We start from the raw sequence: 23359 nt of genomic DNA, 5'->3' as shown, positions 1-23359 counted from the left end.
AGAAGTAGAAGGAAATGATCTCATTCTGATAAAAGACACCTGCAGAAAACCAACTGCTGACACCACACTTAGTGAGGAGACACTACACTTTCCCCGAAATGGTACTCTTCCACTTCTAAGCAACCTCTTACCATAGACTTCAGTTGCTGTGCTAAGGGAACATAAAGCATCCAGATTAGAAAGAGAGAAGGAAAACTCATTCACAAACAACATGACTGTGTACATAGAAAATCCTTAAGTATCTATAAAAGCCTACTATAAAAAGCAAATTGAACAAGATTGCAGTATAAAAGGTCAACACAAAAATATATAGCATTTGTACATATTAGCGGTAAACAGAAAATAAAAAATCTAAATTCTATTTAAAAAAACCCATAAAATACTTAGGGATAAATTCAACAAAAGTTGTGCAGAGCCTCTCTACAGAACAGTATGAAACATTGTTGCAAGGCATTAGAGGATCAAAATAAATGGAAAGGAATATTATGCCCCTGATTGGAAGACCCAATACTGTTAAGATTGCAATTCTCCCCAAATCAATCTCCCTAAAGTGCTTCTAAAATGTATATGGAAGTAGAGAAGCATGCAGAATAACAAAAGAAGAAACAACAGTTGGAGGTCTTATGCCATGCACTGTTAAGACCTAAAAAAGTCATAGAAATCAAGACAATTGTTATTGACTTAAGGGGAGACAAACCGATCAAAGGAACACAATAATCACACAGAGACAGGTGATTTTTGACAGATGCAGCAAAGCAATTCTATGGAGAAAGGAAAAAAATTTTGTCAAATGGTGCTGGAACAATTGGATATCTGTAAGGAGAAGAAACAGAATTTTGACTCCGATCTCATACCATACACAGAAATCAGCTCAAGGTGGATTATATAACACTCATATAAAAAAATAGAGAAACCTTGAATGAAGTATTTAACAATTTGTAACTGACAAAATATTGTATGGAGAACATAAACAATCTTTAATATAACACAGACCAATAAAAAAACAATGAGCAGAAGACTTAAACAGAAACTCTACAAAGGAATACATACAAATGGCCAATAAGAACATGAGAAAGTGCTCAACATCCTTAGTCATCTGGGAAATACAAACCGAAACCATAATGTGATATAGTTTTATTAACACTCACTCAACCAGCTAAATTAAAAATAGTAACACTACCAGATGTTGGTGAAAATGTGGAACAACCGGAACTGGTCTACATTGCTGGCTCTTTACACTCTCGATTTTGAGCCGTAAAGGCGACATTTCAACCTTCACCTACTGCTCTGTCTTGTTCTTAAAATTTGTGTAGGACCCCAGTGAGGAAAAGGGGGTCCTCAGCGATCTTATCTCTGAAATGCTGATAATCCCCCACCGTTGTCCTGAGAATCAAATGTAGTGATTCTGGCCTGGAGGCCAGACAGACCCCCTGTGCGATCACACATAAGCTCGCTCTCATCTTTTTTTTTTTTAAGATTTTATTTATTTATTTGACAGAGAGAGAGAGATCACAAGTAGGCAGAGAGGCAGGCAGAGAGAGAGGGGGAAGTGGGCTCCCCTCTGCACAGAGAGCCTGATGTGGGGCTTGATCCCAGGACCCTGAGATCATGACCTGAGCCAAAGGCAGAGGCTTAACCCACTGAGCCACCCAGGCGCCCCTCTCATCTTTTTCCTGAACAGTTATTCATATACTTGGAACACTCTGTCCCCATCCTCTTTGTGCCACATGACAGCCAGTCTCTGCTTCTCTCGCTCCCCAGTTATTTCTATAAGGATGAGAGCTCAAGGACTGGCCTCCTTTCTGCCCAGGCTTCCAGCAGCTGCTTCTCTATCTGTCCATCTCTAGTTGCCCTTCCTAGAATCAGCTGTTCCAAGACATGAAAGTGGCAAGGATCTGGGGCCTAGGGACTTTGTTTTCTTTTCCAATTTTAACAATTTTATCATTATTGACAATTCAGGCTGTTAAGACTCTGTAAGATCTTAGAGTAACCACTTCCCTTGCTTTACTTCAGCAAAAACAGAAAAAAAAAAAAAATCAAAACAAATTAAGAGCTAGGCTCCTGAGCTAGGCAGCCAGTTGGGTAGCCAGGTAGCCAGACTTCTTTGGGGACTGTCTGGCAGCAGAGGGCTGGGGCAGGAGCCTGCCCTGGCAGCAATGGCCATGGCTTGTCACTTGCTCTGAGTTCCCAGAGATGTCAGGAGAAATGATGGCCTGAAGGATGGTGTACATGTAATGAGATGTCAAGGGCTGCTGTTTCTAGGACAGATTTATTATAGGCTTAAGGCTTTGTTTATATGCAAATGAAAATGATTTTTGAGCTCCATGCCCTGAGTTGGGCTGTGTTTCAAAAGGCTGGTAATCAGAATCTAAGTAGGTCATAGGATGAGATGCCATTTTTTCTGATATTCTCACTGGTCAGAACAGATTACCCTAATCTTTCTAATCTGGTCCAAAGTTGGACATATGAGGGGCACGATTTTCCTTCTTCCGTGTGTCCACATCTATATTTATCCTTCGTGTGTTGGATTTTTTGCTTTATAAAAAGCAAATAACCCCAGTTTAGAATGCTTCCCCTGGTTCTCCCTCCTGAGGTCTTCTGTGTTCATCCTTCAAAAACCTGCATCTTTCTCTATACCGGTACTCTGCTAGAAGCTTTCCTGCTTACAGTGACCACTCTCTTTCCTAGACAATTCTTTGTCCCTATCAATGACTGGTGCTCACAGCCTATTATGTTGTAATTTAAAACAAAAACAAAAACAAAAATAACTGTTTCTAGTTATTTATCTGTCAATTGGCCAGTGTATTATTTGAGGGCAGGGCAGTGACCCAAATATGTAATTCTTTTTTTTTTTTTTTAAAGATTTTATTTATTTATTTGACAGAGAGAAATTACAAGTACACTGAGAGGCAGGCAGAGAGAGAGAGAGAAGGAAGCAGGCTCCCTGCTGAGCAGAGAGCCCGACGCGGGACTTGATCCCAGGACACTGAGATCATGACCTGAGCCGAAGGCAGCGGCTTAACCCACTGAGCCACCCAGGCGCCCCCAAATATGTAATTCTTATTAAAATATGCTTTTTCTTCTTTTTTAAAAAAGATTTTATTTTATTTTTTAAAGATTTTATTTATTTATTTGACAGAGAGAGACAGAGATCGAGATCACAAGCAGCAGGCAGAGAGAGAGAGGGGGAAGCAGACTCCCTGCTAAGCAGAGAGCCCAATGTGGAGCTTGATCCCTCGATCCCATCCATGATCCTGAGATCATGACCTGAGCCGAAGGCAGAGGCTTAACCCACTGAGCTACCCAGGCACCCCAATATTTTATTTTTAAGTGATCTCTACACCCAACATGAGGCTTGAACTTACAATCCTGAGATCAAGAGTCACATGCTCTACTGACTGAGCCAGCCAGGTACCCCAATTTATGCCTTTTCTTGGAAATGGAATTGAGTTACTGACAAAGAGTTACCACTCTAGCTATGGACTCTCTTGCCATAAAGTAACCAATTCAGATCTTCCCAAAGCAGGCCCTATATTTAAATAGGTGCTCCATGAATAAAGATGGTATGGTCAATTAAATTTGGAGGGATGCTGGGATTTTCCAGCTGCAGGACTTGTCAGAATCTTTAATATGCTTCTGCCTTGTGAATCTGGTCCCTAAATTTATTTGACCCTGTAACCCTTTCATCTTCAAGCATTTTGTAGTGCTAGTGTGTCCAAACTTTAGGGAAGCTACAGCCTAATATATTCCCCAGTGCTGGGGTACAACTGGGAAGTCACAGAAGATGATGCTTTCTTCTTCCAAGTTAGATGCACTTTGACATCTACTAGGAGGAAGAAGGCTGGGGTCTTACCTCCATTTCCAGTCCCTTTGGTTTCCCAGGCCTGCCATGCAGGACTTAGCCTAGTAGAGCCCCCCACAGAGGCTTGCCTTCAAAGCCATCCCTACGAGGATGGCAAGACAGGGCCCTCTGTACCTATTTTCCTCTCATCGCTGCCCAGACTTCCTGACATGGCTCAGATCCTCTCCTCCCCGGGTCTGCCTTCAGACGTGCCAAGCTGCCAGAATTGAAGAGAGCTCAGAATACAAGCCATACATTCACCAGATTCCTGGACAGACAGGGACCCTAGCCAGCTTGGCCCACACTTCTTATCCCACAGACCTCACTTGTATGTTCTTCCACAGACCATGCCAATGCATCCTTTCCCTTCCGTTCTCCTAGATAGCCCATCCGGAGACCAGAAAGCCGCTCTGTGCTTCATCTTCAGAGACAGAGAGAGAGAGCCTTTGTTCAGAGAACTGAAGAACTCCTGGCACCAGCTCAGGCCCAGGTTATCAATAATACCTATATTCCTGCAAAGACATGCCAGACCCTGCCCTCTGGGCACTCTGTGGCTAGCGGGAGGCATGATACCAACAAGGAACAGAGAGCAAGCATCTGTAGTCCCCATGAAGGGATGGGTGCACTGGAGTGGTCACAGGCTGGGAGGAATTCAGTGGGGAGAAATCAGATGGGTGTTGAAGTGGCTCATTCAGAGAGCTGAACTTGATCTAGAAAGCAAAGTTATTTTAAAAATAGCACTTTGGCTTTTTCCCTTGGGATTAGAAATGATTGTATGACCACTGTACAAAACTTGAAAAAAAGAACCCCCAAAAAACTAAAGGAAGAAAATCAGGACCACTCCCATTACCAGTTTTTTCAACACACACACACACACACACACACACACACACACACACACACACACATTAATAAAAAACTGGAGGAACACCTGGATGGTTCAGGCAGTTGAGCATCTGAGTTCAGCTCAGATCTTGATCTTGGGGTCTTGGGATCGAGCCCCCCCATCGGGCTCCCCATTCAGCAGGGAGTCTGCGTTTCCTTCTCCCCCGATCCTGCTCTCTCTCTCTCAAACAAATAAAATCTTTAAAAAAAATTCGGATCAGTCTCTGAATGTGTGTGTATATATATGCATGTACATATGTACACATGTATGATCAGTAGATATATATACTTGCACCAGCTGTTCCTAACCTTAGCTGTTCATTATAACCATCTCAAATGTTTATAAAAGATATTGGTGCTCAGACTTCACATAAACTGAACAAGAACCTTAGAAGTTGGGATGATGGATGTTAATTAGCTTGATTATGATGATTATTCCACAATGTATACATCAACACAGTTGTACAGGTTAAATACAGACAACTTCCGTTTGTCAATTATACCTCAAAAAATGGCAAATAGCAAAAAATAAATTCGGGGATTTTGAATCAGCACTTACTGATTACACACACACACACACACAGACACACACACACACAAAGTTTGAGGTCCAGGCACTATGTATTTTTACAGCACCAGGGAGATCTGAATGTATAGTCAAATGTGAGATCCCTGTCTCTAGACCTTCAGAGCAAAGTGAATGCACCTCCATCCATCCAAGGGTGAAAATATTTGAGTCTCTCCATATGAGGATTATGGTACAGTCCAGAAAATTAGTCTCTACCCTGCTCTACGTTGGGGATCTGCTTTGGCTGCATCTTGGGAATTTGGTCATGGGGTGATGGCCTGGTGAGACTGGGGTTTGTGCTGGAATCCGGCCTCAGTAAGATATACCCAAGTCTTGCTAGCTAGGTCAAGTCTTTGGATCTAAAGTAGCTGCACTTGATAAGCTATTATCATGTCCTAAAGCAATAAATCCTTAGCATTGGACTTCTTCCCATAAAGGGTCATCTGGTTGCCTACACTGTTACAGCTTCCTCTTGTCAACAACCATTACGACACCATGTGGCCAAGTCTTTGAAAACATTTCCAGTTGATACATATCCATCTCTCACACATATCCCTAACATATGCCCTGCTTTGTAGTAGGTATGGGATTTTTGTTCTTAAAGATTTTATTTATTTGAGAAAGAAAGAAGAAGGAGGAGGAGGAGGGGCAAAGTGAGAGGGAGAAGCAGACTCTCCGCTGAGCATGGAGCTGGACACGGGGCGATCCCAGGACCCTGAGATCATAACTTGAGCCAAAGTTAGGTGCTTAACCAACCGAGCCACCCAGGCGCCCATGGTATGGAAATTTTGACAGTGGTTGGGGGTAGTACATCACACAGAAAACAGAACAGAGGTGACAAAGAGAAGAGGTAGACAAAATACAAGGCAAGTTCAGAGGAACAGTGAGTAATCAGAAAGCCCCGAGTTCAGAGTGATCGGTGATACATTTAGCTGGCACAGGACAGGCACTGATCAATCAGAATCAAGGCTGGCTGTGGGAGCAGAGCAGGGTTCTGCAGGCTCCCTGCTGGGCCAAACATCACCCCTTTCAAGAATGGATTGTGGAAAGCATGGGTTCTGGGGGAGAGCACGGAGCCCTGGCGGCAGTAGAGGGCTTTGGGAAGATGGCTCAGGAAAGTGGCAACTTATCTACTAACAGGAAAGTATTTTAATATTTTAGTAATAGTATAGCCATCAGAGTGCTTGCCTGCTGATATCAACCCAGACATGGGTGTTCGCCTAGCAGTACTCTATGCAGCTATAGAATGTTCCATGCCTTTTTTTGAATACAGACATCTCCTCTCAGGCTTAATTCTTCAGGGAGACCTCTAGAAACCATTTTCATAGGGACTAATAATATTCTGTAATATGGGAGGGGAAAAGCTGTAAAGAAGTTCCATAACAGTGCTTGCTTCGGCAGCACATATGCTAAGAAGTTCCATAACACTCTGGCTAGGCACTTAGAGAAATGATGTCTTTTACAAGAAGATAAGAAACAAGGAAGGTTTCAGACATGTCCTGACTCACGAAGCTCTCATTTTCCACACCCAACTGTGTCAACACAGTCAGCTCCGGAGGCACAACAAAAACACTGAAACAGTTTTCGTAAACTGTCACTCTTGCTCAAGAAACAAGCCTTCACATTCCGTCTAAGGTGTTTTATTCTCACCACTCCTGAGACCTGAGGAGGTAGCAGGAAAAATGCTCATCTATATTTGTTATGGGGACTCCTGAGGATGTTGAGTTCTGGGGATCCCCCAGTTCCCAGGGTCATGAGTCCCTCTTTTGGTATAATCCTTAATTCTCCCTATCAAATGGGCATATATATATATATATATATATATATGACACATTTATTTATTTTTAGAGGAGTATGCAACAGAGGAGTGATGCTAAACTCAATTTCACTGAAGAAAGGACCTGGAGGGATTTTAAGAGGTGGGGTGGGGGGAATTGTGAACTGCCCTTCACAATTGGAGCAAGGTGCCCACCAAAGCCAGATGTTTTTCCTCCCACAGAGATTGGGAGACAGGGGTGCTATCTCGTTTGATATTTTCGTTTTGAAAAGAAAGTCCCAAGGTCCCTAAGAAAGACAATCCTAGATTGAAAAAGCAGCACGAGACTAGGAGAAGAGATCTGCATAGACTTCAAAGGGGCAGAGAAAGAAGTTACAGTTGCAGTTTTCTAAAGTAAATACTCTAATAAAAGGGAGGTCAGGGGCCTATCATCATGAAGAAAACTGTCTAAACTTTGATCAAGTTGAGGAGAATGTTAAAGCCAACTAGGCCATCCTCTAAGGCAATCCATAAGTGCTCCACAAGATTTGTTCCTGCTGCTTGAGAATAATCCTGGACCCAGTGATATGTTTACTTAGAAATTCTGGGTCCCTGTGTGGGTATCTTCTTATGAATAGCCCACTGAAATAAGCTTATAAATGTTCCCTTTTAATGCCCTCACTCAAGAGTATTTTCACTGGCTAATTCAATAAACATTTATGAAGTACCTATTCTGTGCTGGGCATCATTTCCATAGAGTAAGATAGAAACTTCTCTTCAAAGAGATCTCAGAACACTTGAGAAGGAAGATGAGTAAATGAAGTTGGAAAATATAATGTGAAAGTTCCTCAAAAGTACAAAGGTACCATATGACCTAACATCTGCTCCTAGGTATTTACCCAAGAGAAATAAAAACATATGTCCACTCAAAACTGTGCACAAAGTGTTCATAACAACCTTATTTATGACAGTCAAAAGGTAGAATCAACCCAAATGCCCATTAAGTGATGAAAGGATAAATAAAATATGGCATATGTGTACAACAGAATATTATTCTGTAGCAGGGAGAAATGAAGTACTGACGTGGGCTACAACAGAAATGAACCTTGAATACAGTCACAATCACATCACAGATTGTATGATTCCAATTAGATGGAATGCCCAGAACAAGAATATCAGAGACAGAAAGTAGATTGACAGACAGAAAGTGGTTGCCTAGGGCTTTGGGGGTTGAAATAATTGGGGAATGTCTGCTAATGGGTATGGGATGTCTTTTTGGGGTGATGAAAGTGTCCTAAAGTTGATTGTGGTGATGGTTTAACATATTCACAAAATTACTGTTGTGGGAAAATGAGAAGGTTACTGGATTTGCCATTAGAAGATCCCAGCTGTGTCAGATACTTGATTTGTCCAATGCATGTCCTTCGAACTTCCTCCTGTGTTCTCCACCTCATTGAATGGTCTTGCCATCCAATCAGCCAGTTCCCCAAACCAGAAACACGGGACTCATCTGAATGCATACTTCCCAGCTTCTCACTGACCCTAGCTAATCAGTTGAGCCCTACAGTTTCTTTCTTCAGTCTTTTGAAATGCTCTGTCTTCTTCATTCCTGCTCCTCCTGCCTTTTGCTGACACCATCTCCCACCTGGATTAATGCAAAAGCCTTCCCTAAGTCCTAGTGCTTAATCCCTCCCACCCTCCACATCACTGGGATGATAGTGTTCCTAAAAAACCCTCCTGTCACTTGTCTGCTCAAAATCATTCAATGGCTCATGACTGTGTCATGATAGTAAAAACATATCCAATGCTTCATGTGCATCAAGCACCATTCTGACTTCAGATGTGTTACCTCCAATCCTTACATCGGTCTGTATGACAAAGGAAGGGAGTAGGCATGGAGAGGTAAGTGACTTGCCCAATGCGATGCAGCTGGCCAAGGCTAGAGCTTCAGTTGAGTCCAGGGCGCCTGGCCAGGGTCTGTGCTTATAGTCTACACACTAAGCTACCTCACAAAGATGGAAACCAAACTCCTTCCTGTGACCTCGGTCCTGCCTATCTCCCACTCTCCATGTTCCTGGGTTCTGTTATTATTAAATGGCCTGCATTTCCTCAAAATGGCCTCATTTAGCTTTGCCATGCCAAGTATGACCAAGAAGTTAACTGAAGAGACAACTGAGGGACATGACTCCCATGGGTTCCCCTCCTCTCCCTACGCATTCAGGTAGGTGTGGGCTGTGCTCTAGGTCTAGTGATGGCTGCCATTAAGAAAACTCTAAGCAATGTTCAAAGTACAATTCTTCAACGAGTAACAAAGAGTTGAGGATTGTTCATAATAAATGACAATGTCAAGAACATATCTTCAAAGGGACTACACTCTGATGGCCCTACAGAGCTCTGATCCCATTGGTGTTCCCACTTCTAGGAACTCACTTCCTCTCCTACATGAGTTGTGCCTTTGTCTCCTTCTAGAGACACATGCTCAGCTGTGGGCTCTTCACACACTGTGCACTGTTTCCCCTCTGCAGTGAAAGGCAGACTGCCTCTTTTCCTCAGTCTTGAAAGGCACTGGGACCCCACCACAGAGGTCTGTGTTTTGCTTGACAGTGAACATCAGCTGGGGGATACACTCTGGTTACTGTTGTAACAGCCTGTGTGTCTATGTGAGGGTTACCTGAGGGGGTCTTCTAGGATTTCTGGTACTTCCTTGCCTGATATCTCAGTCAGTCTCCCACTGAGGCCCGCTCCCTTCCCCCAACAGTCTTCAGCCTCCAGGACGAGGGTCCCCACCTCCCCTGAAGCAGATGCCAGGATCTCTTTGAGTCTTTCGAATCGCGGACTCAAGGGCTGGGCATTCCAACAGCAGCTCCTTGGGTGTGGAATCCTGGAAAGGCTACTCCAAAACTGTCTCAGCTGGGGCTGGACAACGACAGGCTCTGCTTCTGTAAAGGTCTGCAGACGCCAAAAACATCTCCAGTGCTCCAGGAGGAGCAGCCAATGGAAGCCGCAGCTGAGACCCCTCCCATGCCCCCCCCCCAAGGGGCATCCAGGTCTCCTGCCTCCCTCCCTCCTGGCATGCCTGGCACAGACGTGAGGAATCTGGTGGCTGGCTTCAGGGTCTGTAGAACCCTCTCTGTCCTGTGGTTCCCAAACAGAGCCTCAGCCATTCCAAAAATGGCCTGGAGACAGCTCCTTCTGGCCTCTTGTCTCTCAGCTGCTGTGCTCCTGACCAGTGAGTACGGAGAGGACTGGTGTTAGGTGAGGCTGTTCAGCTGGTCCAGGTAGAAAGAGGGGGTGTTTACTGGTGTGTGAGTGTGTGTGTATGTGTGTGTGTGTGTGTGTGTGTGTGTGTGTATTGTAACACAACATAGAAAGAACAGCTTACTTAGTGGTTTCCTGGGGAGACTGCTCTGGGGTTGGGATGTGAGGGTTCCAGGGACTCACACTGGAGTCTGGTAAGTCACAGTGGTGGGGAAGGACTCTCCCAGCCCAGCTCTGGGTGAGGGCTCCCTTTGAGGTGCTGTGTCCCTCACCCTGTGCTCTCCCACAGTGCTGCAGGAGGGGACTGGTGCGTCAGTGGGTACCCGGCAGGTGGCAAGACAAGATGTCCAGGAAGGTGAGTGCAAGGGCCACCCAGGGGTGCAAGGCAGGGAGGCCAGCCACTGTGGTGGTCCTGGCAAGCCTGGGTTGGTTGTGACCGGCCTCTCTCGGGTTTTAGATGTGAAACAGAAGATCTTCATGCAGGAATCAGATGCTTCCAATTTCCTCAAGAAGCGGGGCAAGCGGTCCCCCAAATCCCGAGACGAGGCCAACGGTAAGTTTGCTGGAGGTCTGCCTTCTGCTTGCACCTCCCATTCCTTTCTCACAGTCAGCTGGGCTGTGGGGACTACAAGGGCACCTAGGAGGGCCTCCACCTAGGCCATTGGGTAGCCAAGAGATGGAGGCTCTGAATTAGGAATTCCACATTTCCTCAGCTGCAGATCACATCTTGGACTACACCGACAGGGTAAGGAATGAAAAGGGGTAGTGCTACATCGAAAGCACTCAATAGAGACTGAGATGCCTCCCAATATCAGGTAGTTTCAAACGTAAGCAGAAATAGGTTCTAGTCAGGAGAGAACACAGTATCTAGGTGTGCTTTCTGGGGGTATCAGACAGCGCCTCATGCGCAACAGCTACCAACAGCACTAGAGGCAGGGAGAGGGTGCCGGGACTGGGAGCTGGGACTGTGGAGTTGGTGACAGCTTCCTCTCCTTGGCCCCAAGTTTCCTTATTTATAAGCCCCTGATATTGTAGTATTCAGCCAGTAGTGTTTTTTGTTTTCATTTTTTATTTTGGTTTCCAATGCCTCTGGAAGGCTTTTGAGCTTGGAAGTGTGTCTCCCTCTCAGTCTGAAGTAGGCCCTGGCTTCCCCTGCCTGGCAGGGACCCTCATTTCCATGACCTGCTGACCCTTGAAGGCATCTGAGTTTTTTGCCCTTGAACTAGATTCTTCCAAGGACTCTGAGATCTGTCTCTGAGTGAGTCTGTGGCTTGATTCATTACTTGCGCGTGTGTCTGAATAAACTCTTTGTGTCCCTCGGCACGCTCAGCAAGGCTTACTTGCTCAGTAAAAATAACAGGACTGTTTTCAAATGATGAAAATGTGTGGAGATGAAATTCCTTTCCCCCAGCCCCCAACCAACTGGATAAGTACGAATTACACTGGGAAAATCTCCAGGCCTCACCCAATTTGAGATTGAGAAGTTAGCAAACATCCAGAAACACAGGAAGGGCTATGATGAAGGCTGGGCAGTTCTTGATGGAAATCAGAGAAGCAGCCTCTTCTTGTAGGAAAGGCAAGTAGTTTCCATCCTCATAAGCTGATTCAGAACCACGAGGAGTGTGATGAAGCCAGAGGTCTCTCACCTCAAACAGAAGCTGTGTGTGTCAGTTGTGGTGGTCCAGGACAGCCTGGTGAGGACGTTAGGATGCGCCCGTGTCCCATGCATGGACAGGAGAACAATGCTCAGTTATGTCTCAGGCTGTGTGAAAGGCAAGTGACAAAGATAGGCTGGAATCTGGAACCAGGAAACAGGCACCTGACATCTCTAAGCTTCAAGGTGAAGATGCAGGAGGTTCCTTTAGGATGACAGGAGGCACTCAGAATGAAACACAGAAGCTGAGAAGGGATGTACACAATGCACGGTGTCAGTGTGGCATTTTGTCCAAAGAATTAAATTGTTCCTAGCCCTTGCTAAGTCAAGGGCCCCATTTGTCATACTCCTAGAAAGGCAATTAGGGAAGATGGCTTCTTTTTTGAAGATGGCTTCTTTTTTTAGAAATGGAAGATGCTTCTTTAGGAATTGGTGATGGCTCATTAAGCACTTGCTTCCTACACTCCAAACCCCTTTCTCTCCCATCCCCATGGGCTTTCTGGGACCTGAAGCAACACTGGAGCTCAGGGTGGGTCATAAGGGGGATGATAAGGTGAAAGGTGTGTTCTGGGCCAAGTAGTGAGTGTGGGCTCTGGTTTGTCCCAAGCTATGCCTTGACAACTGTGTGACTTTGATTAGGTCACTGAACCTCTCTGAGCCTCAATTCCCTCCTAAGAAATGTGTGGATATGGGGCAAGGGGGGTAAGTGTGGGGGAAGGACTGGAGAACCAATTCCTTCTGCCAGACTCAAGAGTCCTACAACTATATCGGTAAAGACATAGTGTGGGAAAAGTGTGGGATTTACCTAAGAAATCTGCACTGAGACCAATTCACAGGTAACTGGATTTTTTACTCTGAGTTAAAAAAAATAATGTAATATAAATAATAGGTATTTAATTAATTCACTTATTATGGTAGGCCCCTTAACTTTCAAACATTTCAGATGGTTCATGGTATTAATTATTGCACAAAGAAACGCTCCATTGTTTGTCCTAGCACCACTGTAATATGGGGTGGGGCAGGAACCCAATGGCTTCCTCAGTTTCTCTGCTTCCATCATCACTGGTCTTCCGATTTCCTCCTGCACAGCTAAGCTGATGGGGATAAAGGTGTCTCGGTCTCCCCTTTGATGTGATCATACCAGAGGGGTGTGAGGTGTCCTTGAGGGACAGTTCCTGCACCAGACATGGCCTTCCTACTGTTGTGGATTTGTCCAGTTGAAGCCCAGTTAAAAGCAATTGTTTTGATACTAAGAGAGTTTTCAATAATTTCCTTCAGACAACCAGAGCTCTCATACCAAAGAGGTCAAGATTTAAGGCTAGAAATAGATGAACCTGGAAACTATTTTACACCAAAAGATCTCCCAATCTAGAAAGATTTTTTTCAGGCTAAATTGAAGCAAGTGAGGATCAGCTGCACCTGCTGGTGAAGTGTGATATGGTGTTTGGGTGGGGTCGGGGGGCAGAGGGGATTCCCGCTGGGGCTCAAGGTGCTGCTGGGGGGCTTCACTGTTCAACTGGCAAGGAATGGTCACCATATTTATACATTCTTGGTGACAGTTTTCAATTATCACTGGGGGTATTTCTTCTGACCACAGAGGTATGCGCCCCAATGTTACCATGTCCGACTCTTAGTTTCTGCTCAAGGTCAGGGTCATGAGATCAAGGCCATGGTCAGAGTTATGAGATCAATCCCCACGTCAGGCTCCATGCTCAGTGTAGATTCTGCTTGAGATTCTCTTTCCCTTTCGCCCTTCTCCTCTCCCTGTTCTCTCTCTCAAATAAATAAAATTTTTTAAAAAAATGTTTATAGCCAACTTTACTAGAATGCATTGCTTTACAAAATAAGGGATACCAGAAGTCAGTATCTTCAACATCAGGAAGTTTACCTGATCATCTCATATTCTGTACCAATTCCCTATTGCTGTGTGCCAATGGACCCCAAATTTAGCAACTTAAAACCGTATTTACTGTCTCCTAAGTTGCTCAGCAGTCCAGATATGCCTTAGGTGGGGGTCTCAGGCTCAGCACCTATTCCAGGCTGTAGTCCTCTCAAGGCCCAACTGCAAGATCTGCCTTCAAACAAGCCTCAATGCCTTGCTGACTATCCGTCAAGGCCACCATTTTCTTGCCGTGAGTGGGCCTCTCCGTAAGACCGCTTACAACATGGCAGCTGGCTTTGCTCAGAACGAGATGCCCAAGAAGAAAACCACATTCCATCATGTCTGCCAAGTTCTGTTCATTAAAAGAGAATCATTAAGGCCTGCCCACACAAAGGGAGGGAACAGACTAAGGACAACATGGATACCAAGGATCCTTTCAGATCTTCCTACCTCATTTTTTCATCCCCAACATCACTGTGCCCTGTATACATTTCTATCACAGCAGCCATTCTGCTGGGTATGATATTTTTGTATTTTTCTCCTTATCTGGATTATAGGCCTCTAAAATAGAGGGACAGAATCTTTCTTACTTGCCTTTTTAATCTGTTCCTGGCACACATTTTGGCTGTGACAGCTGCTCATAGATGGACTTGAAGGTATTAACTTGAAATTAACTTTACTATTTTAAAATAATTTTATTTATTTTTTTGGAGAGAGGGAGTGCATGAGAGAGAGAGAACACAGGCAGGGGAGGGGCACAGGGAGAGGGAAAAGCCCAAGGGGAGCTTGGAGCCCAATGTGGGACTTGATCCCAGGACCCTCAGATCATGACCTGAGCCAAAAGCAGATGCTTGATTGACTGAACCTCCCAGGCGTCCCCAATGTGAAATAAACTTTAAGCTGATTATTCCTTCTAGAATTCATTTCTAAATTGGATTTCTAGTTTCTAACTGACCCAGTATACCAGATGCACCACTAATTTTATGAGTGAAGCTAAACTGCTTTTCTCATTTGCAAAGTGTGGTGCTTGGATGGGGTGAGTTCCTGGTTCCAAGAGTAAACCATCTTCGTGAAGCCCCCCAAACCACCTCTCCCCACCAGGTTCAAGTTTCTCAGGCCAAATGATCAGTGTTCCTGTCCCCCTAAATGCGTGCCTCTGCCCCCATTCTTGGAGGCAAATCTTGCTTCTTGCCATTTCCCAGCGGAGAACAGGCAGAAACTGCGGGCTGATGAGCTGCGGAGAGAATATTACGAGGAACAAAGGAATGAGTTTGAGAACTTCGTGGAGGAGCAAAGAGATGGTAAGAGCTCTTCAGCCAGTGTCTTCGGGGAAGTGGGCCTTTGGGGGGAAATAAAAAGTTGCTTCCACTTTTCCCTAAATTTGAATTAGAAGAGGGACGGGTAAGAGAGGCTCTTTTCCTCAGTTCACATCTACTGGAGTCTTGAAGGAAGAAAGTCACACAAATGGCTACAGAACTTGAGAAGGAATGGAAGAGGACACAACCCCTAGATTTCCACTGGCTCTGGGAATTTTTGGCTGATCATATCTTCTTCCACTTGGGGACTGAGGTGGTGGCCCGTGTTCCCTGTCTTAGTGCCTATGCTAGTGGGTTAGCTCTGGTTACAGGTGTGTTGCAAAGATTTCAAAATCACTTTCCACTCCCCTGGATTCACAGCAACATAACAGCTCTAGGAACTACTCATTCTGGCTTCATTCCATTCACCTATTCACTATCATCAGTATCTTTTTTTTTTTTTTTTTAAAGATTTAACTTACTTATTTGGCAGAGAAAGAGCACAAGCAGGGGGAGCAGGAGGCTCCTCCCAAGCAGAGAGCCTGATGTGGGGCTTGATCCTAGAACCCCGGGATTATGACCTGAGCCAGACAGACACTTACTAAGTGTCTGACTAAGCCACCCAGGCACCCCTATAATCAGTATCTTATCTGACCGTTGTAACCAAACCAGGAAATCCGACCTCAGAAAGCAACTCACCCACAGTGTTGGGCACGCTCTAAGTTTTATATGCTTTGCGCAACTGCTCTTGTCTTTCTTAAGCCTCGGCTTTGTGTCAGCGTCTCTTGCCAACAAATGACACACTTGATTCCCTGCCTCGGCCCTAGGGCAGATAAGCTCCTGGCCCAGCTCAGGCAATGTTGATTTCACCAAGGCCTCAGAGGTGACAGCTGGGTGTGGGCTTGGGCGGGGGCAGAGGGAGGTGCTGTTTTTGAACCAGACTCCATGGCATGGGATGGCACTTTGCATCAATTAAGTGTCATCAAGTGTCACTCACACCAAAACCCCATAGAAATACTTATTAGGCCAAGGCTAGCAGGCCAGAGTGTATATTTATGTTTATTTCTGTTTGGTCTTTCCCCCACACTTCCGGAAGAAAAAGCTCCTGGGCAAGCTACTGAATGTATGAGAGTTTAGACAAAAGGCCCCAGTTTAGGTGACCTTTGCTACAGAAAGTCCGTGATTTTCATTCTGATGTCATGAGCCTCCTGGCTTGTATGCTCTGGTTGATTTGGGAGATAACATTCTCTGAGGGCTTCTCTTGGGAACAGGATAAAATCACCTGGTACTCAGGGGCTGCAGGTCATGCCCACTGGCTCACAGGTGGCACCTGAGCCCTGCAAACAGGTGGTGGGCTTGAATCCCACCAATTCAAGCTTTCCTGGGAACATCCTGGGGTGGAGGGATAGTGCTAGGATGTTGTAACTCAGAGGCAAAATATTTCTGTTTGGACAGTTGTTTACCCTGGTGGAGAGTTTGGGGAGAGGCATTTAAAATATGAGTATGTGGCCTGAAAAATTCCCTCAGGGTTTTTTTGTTTTGTTAACTCACTGTATTAATAATAGGACTTTATTTTGAGCATTTGTAAATGTTTCTAGTCCCCATACCTAGCATCTTCTTGGAGAACACTCACTGTTTTCCCTTTCACAATGAATTAGGGTGAGGGGCCAGCACTTAAGGGATGACCAGTCCTCTACCAAAGCCAAAGAGATAGCAATCGGGGGGCCTGAGGCCTTGCTCACAGAGATGAAGACCTCCAACCAGGCCGCGGGCCCTAGAGGAGTTGTAACACTGGAACTATTGTCACTGGTTGAGCACCGGCTCTGTCAGGTGTTGCTCTGAACCACCCAACCCTTATACCTAGCCTCTCGGGTCTTAAAAATTTGTTTTTGTTTAAAAAACTCGGGCTTAGAAAGGGTGCCTGAATATCCAAGGTGCCATGGCTAGTCAGGGATTTGAGCCAAGGTGTTTGCCAGCCAAGAAGTGTTCTTACAAATGAAGGATGATCGGGTGCATGGAGGTCTTGGGGGACCTTCTTCTATCTGGGAATTAGTCCCTGCAGTGGAATAGAGTGAGGAGTGAGGTAAGGAGGGCATGCCCTCCCTGCTCCAGTGCCCCCGCAGCTGGATAAAGGAGGCAGATGCCTCTCAGTCTACTTGTGATTTCTCTCTGTCAAATAAATAAATAAAATCTTTAAAAAAAAAAAAAAAAAAAGAAAGGAGGCAGAGGTGAAGCAGGTCCAGCCTGCCAGAGGGTAAATGTTGATGTGAAACACATTTCAATTCTCCTCGTCTGCCCTCACCTCTGACCCCTCTGAGCGACAGCACCAACTGTGGTAGCTGGGTTGGTGAAACCTCTCCTCCAAGGCAGCACGTTCAGTCCTTCTCTGATGTCCCCATATACTCCACAGTCAGGACCGTTTTTTGATTGGCGATTTTTCATTTGACCATATCACCTATTCTCAGAATAAATGGCAGCAGCTGCAGGTTTGTCCCCACCCCTTAAGAACAAATGCTAAGGAATGTGGATAAATGAAAGACCTAGAATTTCCGAAGGCATAAGTTTAGGCAGGTGACCTTCCTGAGAGCTTGAGAAGTCAATCTTGCAGGCCATCAGCCCATCTGGGACACCGGAGCTGTTCTGGGAAAGCTGTGGCTCCTGGCTCTTTCTCTACTCAAAACCACCAGTTTGATGAGGCAAAGATGCCTTTATGCCTTTGAGTTCTGAGTCTGGAAGTGTCAGGGTAAACAGTGTGTTGAGCTCCTACCCCTGAGGTCTGTGTGGGAGCCAAAGTCTGCTTCCACCTTCAAAGTCAGAAGGTGGAAGCCCCATCTGGGCTTGGCCACATGACACCTGGCTTGGCTAAACGTGCTCAGCCACAGGTGGTCCCTTACACAAAAGCCATGCTGTTTGGGCCTTTGCCAGGGAGAACTTCCCTTTGTCTAAGTGAAATGGTATGTGAAGAAAGCGGCATGACCTAGAAAAATAAAATCAATTCCTATGCCAAAATCATGCTCTCAAGATTGGCAAAGAATAGCCGATCTATCTGGCCTGAGAAAGGTCACAAGACCCAAAGCTCCAGCTGGGGCCTCACTCTAAGCTCCAGGCTGTCCTGGGGTACTAAGTCCCAAAGGCAATTTCCAGCATCAAGGGTAGTACCGACTCCAAGCTCATAGAGGAAGGAAACATGCACAGCAGCCATGATGCCTGAATACCCAGCTGTAACAAGGGGTCCTTCTTGCCGAGGGCATCTGCTCTCAAGAGGGCTAAGGACCACACGGACACACATTTTCTCTGCATCCTGATGTCACCAGGCAGTCCTGTTTGCCCAGTGCTCCAGAGAATGAGGTTCACTAGCACCAATGTCAGGTTCACAGGCTTTTTGATGGTGAAGCCCAAATTTGGAAAAAAAAACTTTTGGGGTCTGAAACTTTGGGGGTCTGAATCCTTGATACCATTTTTTTCTGTTAGAACGTCCTTTCCTCCCAACATTTTCCACAAATACTTAAAAACTGTGGTAAAATTTACATAAAATCTGCCATCGTCACCACTTTTAAGTGGACAAGTCAGTGGCATTTGGCTCATTCACAATGTTGTGCCACCAGCAAGACTATGGATTCCTAGAACCCTTGCATCACCTCCGAGATGAACTCTGTACCCATTACGCAACAGTTAACTCCCCATTACCCACAATCCCTGCTCACCTCTAGTACATTTTGTTCTCTACCAATTTGTCTGTTCTAGGTATTTTATAGAAGTGGAATCACACAGTACGTCTCTTTGTGTCTGGCATAGACACATTAACACTGAACGTGTTTCAAGTTTCATGCATGCTGTAGCATGTTATTAGAACGTCCTTTTTATGGCTGAATAATACATATGTATGTGTATGTATTTGTATAACTCTTTGTCCATTTATTTGTCCTTGTTTTCACTTCTCTTAGGTATATACATGGGAATGGAATTGTTGGGTTATGTGGTAAGGCTGTTTACCTTTTGAGGAGTCTTACGGTTGCCTTTTTACACACTGAGGGACTTGCGAAATCTGCTTGTGCTTTTATGGTCCCTAACAAAAACAAGCAGTGTGGACTTGGCATCAGGAGCCTAATCTTACAATTGAACAAAGTTGTTACCCAGAGACATGTCTGATTAAAGACAGCAAAATCAAGACTTTCTTACTAAAAACTCCCTTCTGTTCTTTTTACCCTTTTACTTGGAAAAATTTCAAACACATGGATAAGTATATAGTTCAGTGAACCCCCATATAACCACCACCCAGAATCAACAATTATCAAATTTCCCTCCACTTTGCTTCACCCACCCCCTTTCTGGGTAGTTCTTAAAACATAATTTTATTTTTAAAGCCTGAGAAAAAATTACTCATAATGCCATCACTTGAAGTTGACAGTTATTTCCTTCCATGATGTCATTTTTTCACCATAAAGCCTGTTGTCTCTTTCTGTTACTGTTCAGTTCTCTTTGTACTTCATTTCTTTGTTGTTGCCTCTCCCTGCTTTGTGGGCTCTGTAAGGGAAAGAGCACAGGCGGGGACATAGGTCTTCATCTTGACTCTACTGCCTACCAGCTCTGTCTCCTGACTGGACTTGGCACCCAAAGTGACCCAGCATTCTGTCAGGTCTTTAAACTCGGACATTCTGTTCTGCACTGTTTGCTCATGTTGCCACAGGGTAGGTAGTTTGGATAGATGGCTGCCAAGAACTTGGTGGCTCTTAGAGTCCTCTCCATACTAACACGACCATTTTATCTCCGTTCCCCAGAACAAGAAGAGAGAAGCCGGGAAGCTATTGAGCAGTGGCGCCAGTGGCACTATGATGGCTTGTACCCATCATATCTCTATAACCGCCACCACATCTGATCTCATCTTGACAGACCACGGTGGAGCCTGAAACTCACATACCCACTCCAGGTGTTTGAACAACACTTCCACGTGAACAGGCGCCTTCAAAGGGTCTCAACTTGTGGCCTGCTGTGGTAAACACGCCCTTTGCTCAGATGGATTAAGATACCCTGGCTTTTGCTTCTTTGCAGATAATTTTCAGAGGCGGGCTAACACCTGTGGGGCTTCCTAGCACCAAACCCACAGTGACTTCCCCTTACTTAGTCATTGTTCCCACGGTAAGACTCCTGTCCTGTAGAACAATGCAAAGGATCGCAGTAAAGAGAAAACATGACGTTTGCTTACAGTTTAGGAATAAAAATGCTGAGTCGTCGCTGTGTATCATCTTGTGAAATCTCAAACCGAGTCATGCCAACTTGTCTCCCTGATCCTGACTGACCCATTACTCACTGACTTAGGCATTTGAAAGCCTGAACTCAAGGGATACTGCTCATGGTTTTCTCAGCCCGTCTCAGCAAGTCACACAAGTGAAAGAGAAATGTTAACACAATTATTTAGGTTAAGACCATTCTCCAGGACTGTTACTGAGCCCAGATGCTTCCTCACATCTCTGAGGAGTCTCAGGGTTCAACTATGGTTTCTTAATTACATCAAATCAAAAGGGAGGGCTATAGCAAGGCCAGCTGTAACCAAAACTACAAAGCAGAAGAAATTTAGCTTTGGTATTACCTCATTTTCCCTCCTAGTGCCTGTAGGCCTTAGCTTAAGGCTTCCATAGCATTGTGTAACAAGCTGGGTGGCTTGACACAATAAAAATGGATTCTCTTACAGTTCTGGAAGGTGGAAGTTCAAATTCAAGCTGTCAGCAGAGCCATGGGCGCTCCTTTCTAGGGGAGGATCCTGCCTTGCCTGTTGCAGCTTCTGGTGGTTCCAGGACTCCCTGGTTGGTGGCAGCGTCACTCCGATCTCTGCGTCTGTTGTTACAGGGCCTTTTCTGTCTTCACAGCATCTTGCCTCTATGTGTATGTGTCTCTTCTCTTCTTGGTATCACTTTTTTTTTTTTTTTAAGTCAACCCTATACTTAATGTGGGGCTTGAACTCACAAACTCAAGATCAAGAGTCGTATGTTCTACCTTCTTTTAAGGACACCAGTCATATTGAATTAAGGAGGGAGGGGGACCCAACTCAGCATCTAACAGCAACCCTTTCTTCTCTCCTGACCACCCCACTGCCTGCCCCAGACTTACCATCTATCTTACTTTATCTTTGCTTTCCATTACCCTCAGGGATTCCCTACTGAGAATGCAGAACAATCAAGAACAACTACAACAGGCACTTCTGTGGGGACACAGTGCATTAGAAGATAGAGGACTCTAGATGAACTACAAGCGCCCCTTTTGCCCCGTCTTAGCCATCTCCCTGTTTCCACCCCGGGCCCTCTGTTTCCCCTGAGACCTGGGTCCCTGGCCTGCTGGTCCAGCCTGCTTCTGAGGTTGGGATCCCAGAGCAGCATAGATGGACTTTGCTTTAAGGAGAAGCTGTTCACTGTGGTAAAATACCCCATCAGAGGGGAATCTGGGTGGCTCAGTGGGCTAAAGCTGCTGCCTTCAGCTCAGGTCATGGTCTCAGTGTCCTGGGATCCAGCCCCACCATCTGGTTCTCTGCTGAGAGAAAAGCCTGCTTCCTCCTCTCTCTCTGACTGCCTCTCTGCCTACTTGTGATCTCTGTCAAATAAATAAATAAAATCTTAAAAAAAAAAAATACCCCACCAGAGTTGGCACAATTAGAGCAGGCCATTTTATAATGAATGCATGTATTTTTAAGTAATCTTTTAAAAGGCTGATAAAATCTAGTGGTGAAACAATCATGCATATTCCAGATCACCTCATCTAGTCAGCACCGTATTTTCTCACACAAACTTCAAGCAGGAGCTGAACCGGCCTTGGGAAGGTAAGAAGGGCATAGGGAAAGCTCTATCATTAAACACTGTCACCCAGGCAGGTGGAATAGAGGAGCCGTTTTCTTCTCAGGAGTCCTGGGACTCATACTGTGCAGACTCAGGCTTGGGGTCCAAGTCCCAGCACGACAAAAGCCACAGGAGTGCCCATTTTTCTCTGTGCTTGTGTTGATGAAGCACTTGTGTTGAATTTGCCTTAAGCATGGAGATAGGTAGCCGAGCCTCCGGAATCCTCTGATTATGCTCCGAAGAGTGTACTCTGAAGTCGTGTTACCAGTCTGCACCTTTGCAGTCTGTGAGTGTCTGAACTGGATCTAACTTGAATGGTTCCATAAGGAAACCAGGAGAGTAAAGAAAACTTCCCTCCGAATTGAAAAAACATGCACATGATACTTAATGGAGAACTGCTAGTTCACTACTTAAAAATGTTCTTCACATGTTTACTCATCCTCACCCAATTTTTTTTAACATTTCCCCTGTAAAATTATTTAAGTATGTGGTCAATGTAGCAAATTCAAACAACAGAGAATCCATTACACACCGGGTGTCTGGCGGCACCTGACTGGCTCAATCCATAGAGTGTATAACTCTGGATCTTGGGGTTCTGAGTTTAAGCCCCACATCGGGTGCAGCAATTACTTAAAAATAAAATCTTAAAAAAAAAAAAAAAAAGGGAAATACATTACACATGAGTTTTTCCTTTTTGCTTCTTTAATTCTACTCCGAGGTAAGCCCTGTTGGTGGTTTGGTATGTATTCTTCCACTTTTCCTGTCTATTTTTCACACACATAATCCATCCTTTCTAAAGGCAAAATAACAATTATGCAAATCCAGATGGCTCCACAATCAGTGCAGAAAGGAACTACTTAGCAGATCTGAGTTGGTCACAAGGAACTGGCTGGTACCAAAGCTGAGTTCTGGAAGCTCCCTCTTTCTAACAAGGTCTAGCAAGAGTATTTGCCTCAACCAAGTAGCTCATTATTAAGTTGTCACAGGCATGTTCTGTGGTTCTTTCCATAAGCAAGGAGAGCATGATGGAATTGAGTCCTTTTTACTATAATCCTTTTCACGGTGGAGCTGGTGCAGCTCTCCCAGCTTAAGCACACTTCTCTGTGAGGTAATGGGTGCTTAGAGAATTGTTTGTGCTCCTAAGTTTTCTCCAGTAAGCCCTATTTTGTATTTACATCATATGGCCTAGTGTTTGCGTGTGTCTTTGTTCCCCGTGAATGTCAGTGACTATGCCAGACTTAACTTACCTCTATTAGTAAAAGAGGTTTCTTGAAAAGAAATGATGGGTCATAACTTACACACGTTAAACTGTCAAATCAGATTTCTCTTTGAAGAAATTATATGTGCTTTCTGTCACTGGACACCTCTGCTGGTCCTTTCTTAAACAAGCAAACTG

General features: G+C 44.9%; 1 protein-coding gene and 1 pseudogene across 2 annotated transcripts in view; one reads left to right on the top strand and one right to left on the bottom strand.

Annotated features, from left to right (window-relative positions):
• The window catches only part of LOC309869061 (heterogeneous nuclear ribonucleoprotein A1 pseudogene), a 361742-nt pseudogene that overhangs the window by 247588 nt on the left and 90795 nt on the right, over positions 1-23359 (bottom strand). The window lies entirely within an intron of this gene.
• UCMA (upper zone of growth plate and cartilage matrix associated) lies at positions 10023-20370 on the top strand. The gene is made up of 5 exons (XM_082739575.1): positions 10023-10279; positions 10598-10663; positions 10766-10861; positions 15047-15145; positions 19918-20370. The coding sequence occupies exons 1-5, from the start codon at positions 10045-10047 to the stop codon at positions 20013-20015; spliced, it is 594 nt and encodes a 197-aa protein (XP_082595701.1). The 5' UTR covers positions 10023-10044; the 3' UTR covers positions 20016-20370.

This window comes from Mustela nivalis (genome assembly GCF_964662115.1).
Source record: "Mustela nivalis genome assembly, chromosome: 7".
Lineage (NCBI taxonomy): Eukaryota > Metazoa > Chordata > Mammalia > Carnivora > Mustelidae > Mustela > Mustela nivalis.
This window is presented reverse-complemented; position numbering and strand designations above follow the sequence as displayed.

Coding starts and splice junctions, on each gene's coding strand:
- UCMA (XM_082739575.1), top strand. CDS start 10,045: ATGGAAGCCGCAGCTGAGACCCCTCCCATGCCCCCCCCCCAAGGGGCA. Junction 10,664..10,765: donor AAGACAAGATGTCCAGGAAG/GTGAGTGCAAGG, acceptor CTCGGGTTTTAG/ATGTGAAACAGAAGATCTTC. Junction 15,146..19,917: donor CGTGGAGGAGCAAAGAGATG/GTAAGAGCTCTT, acceptor TCCGTTCCCCAG/AACAAGAAGAGAGAAGCCGG.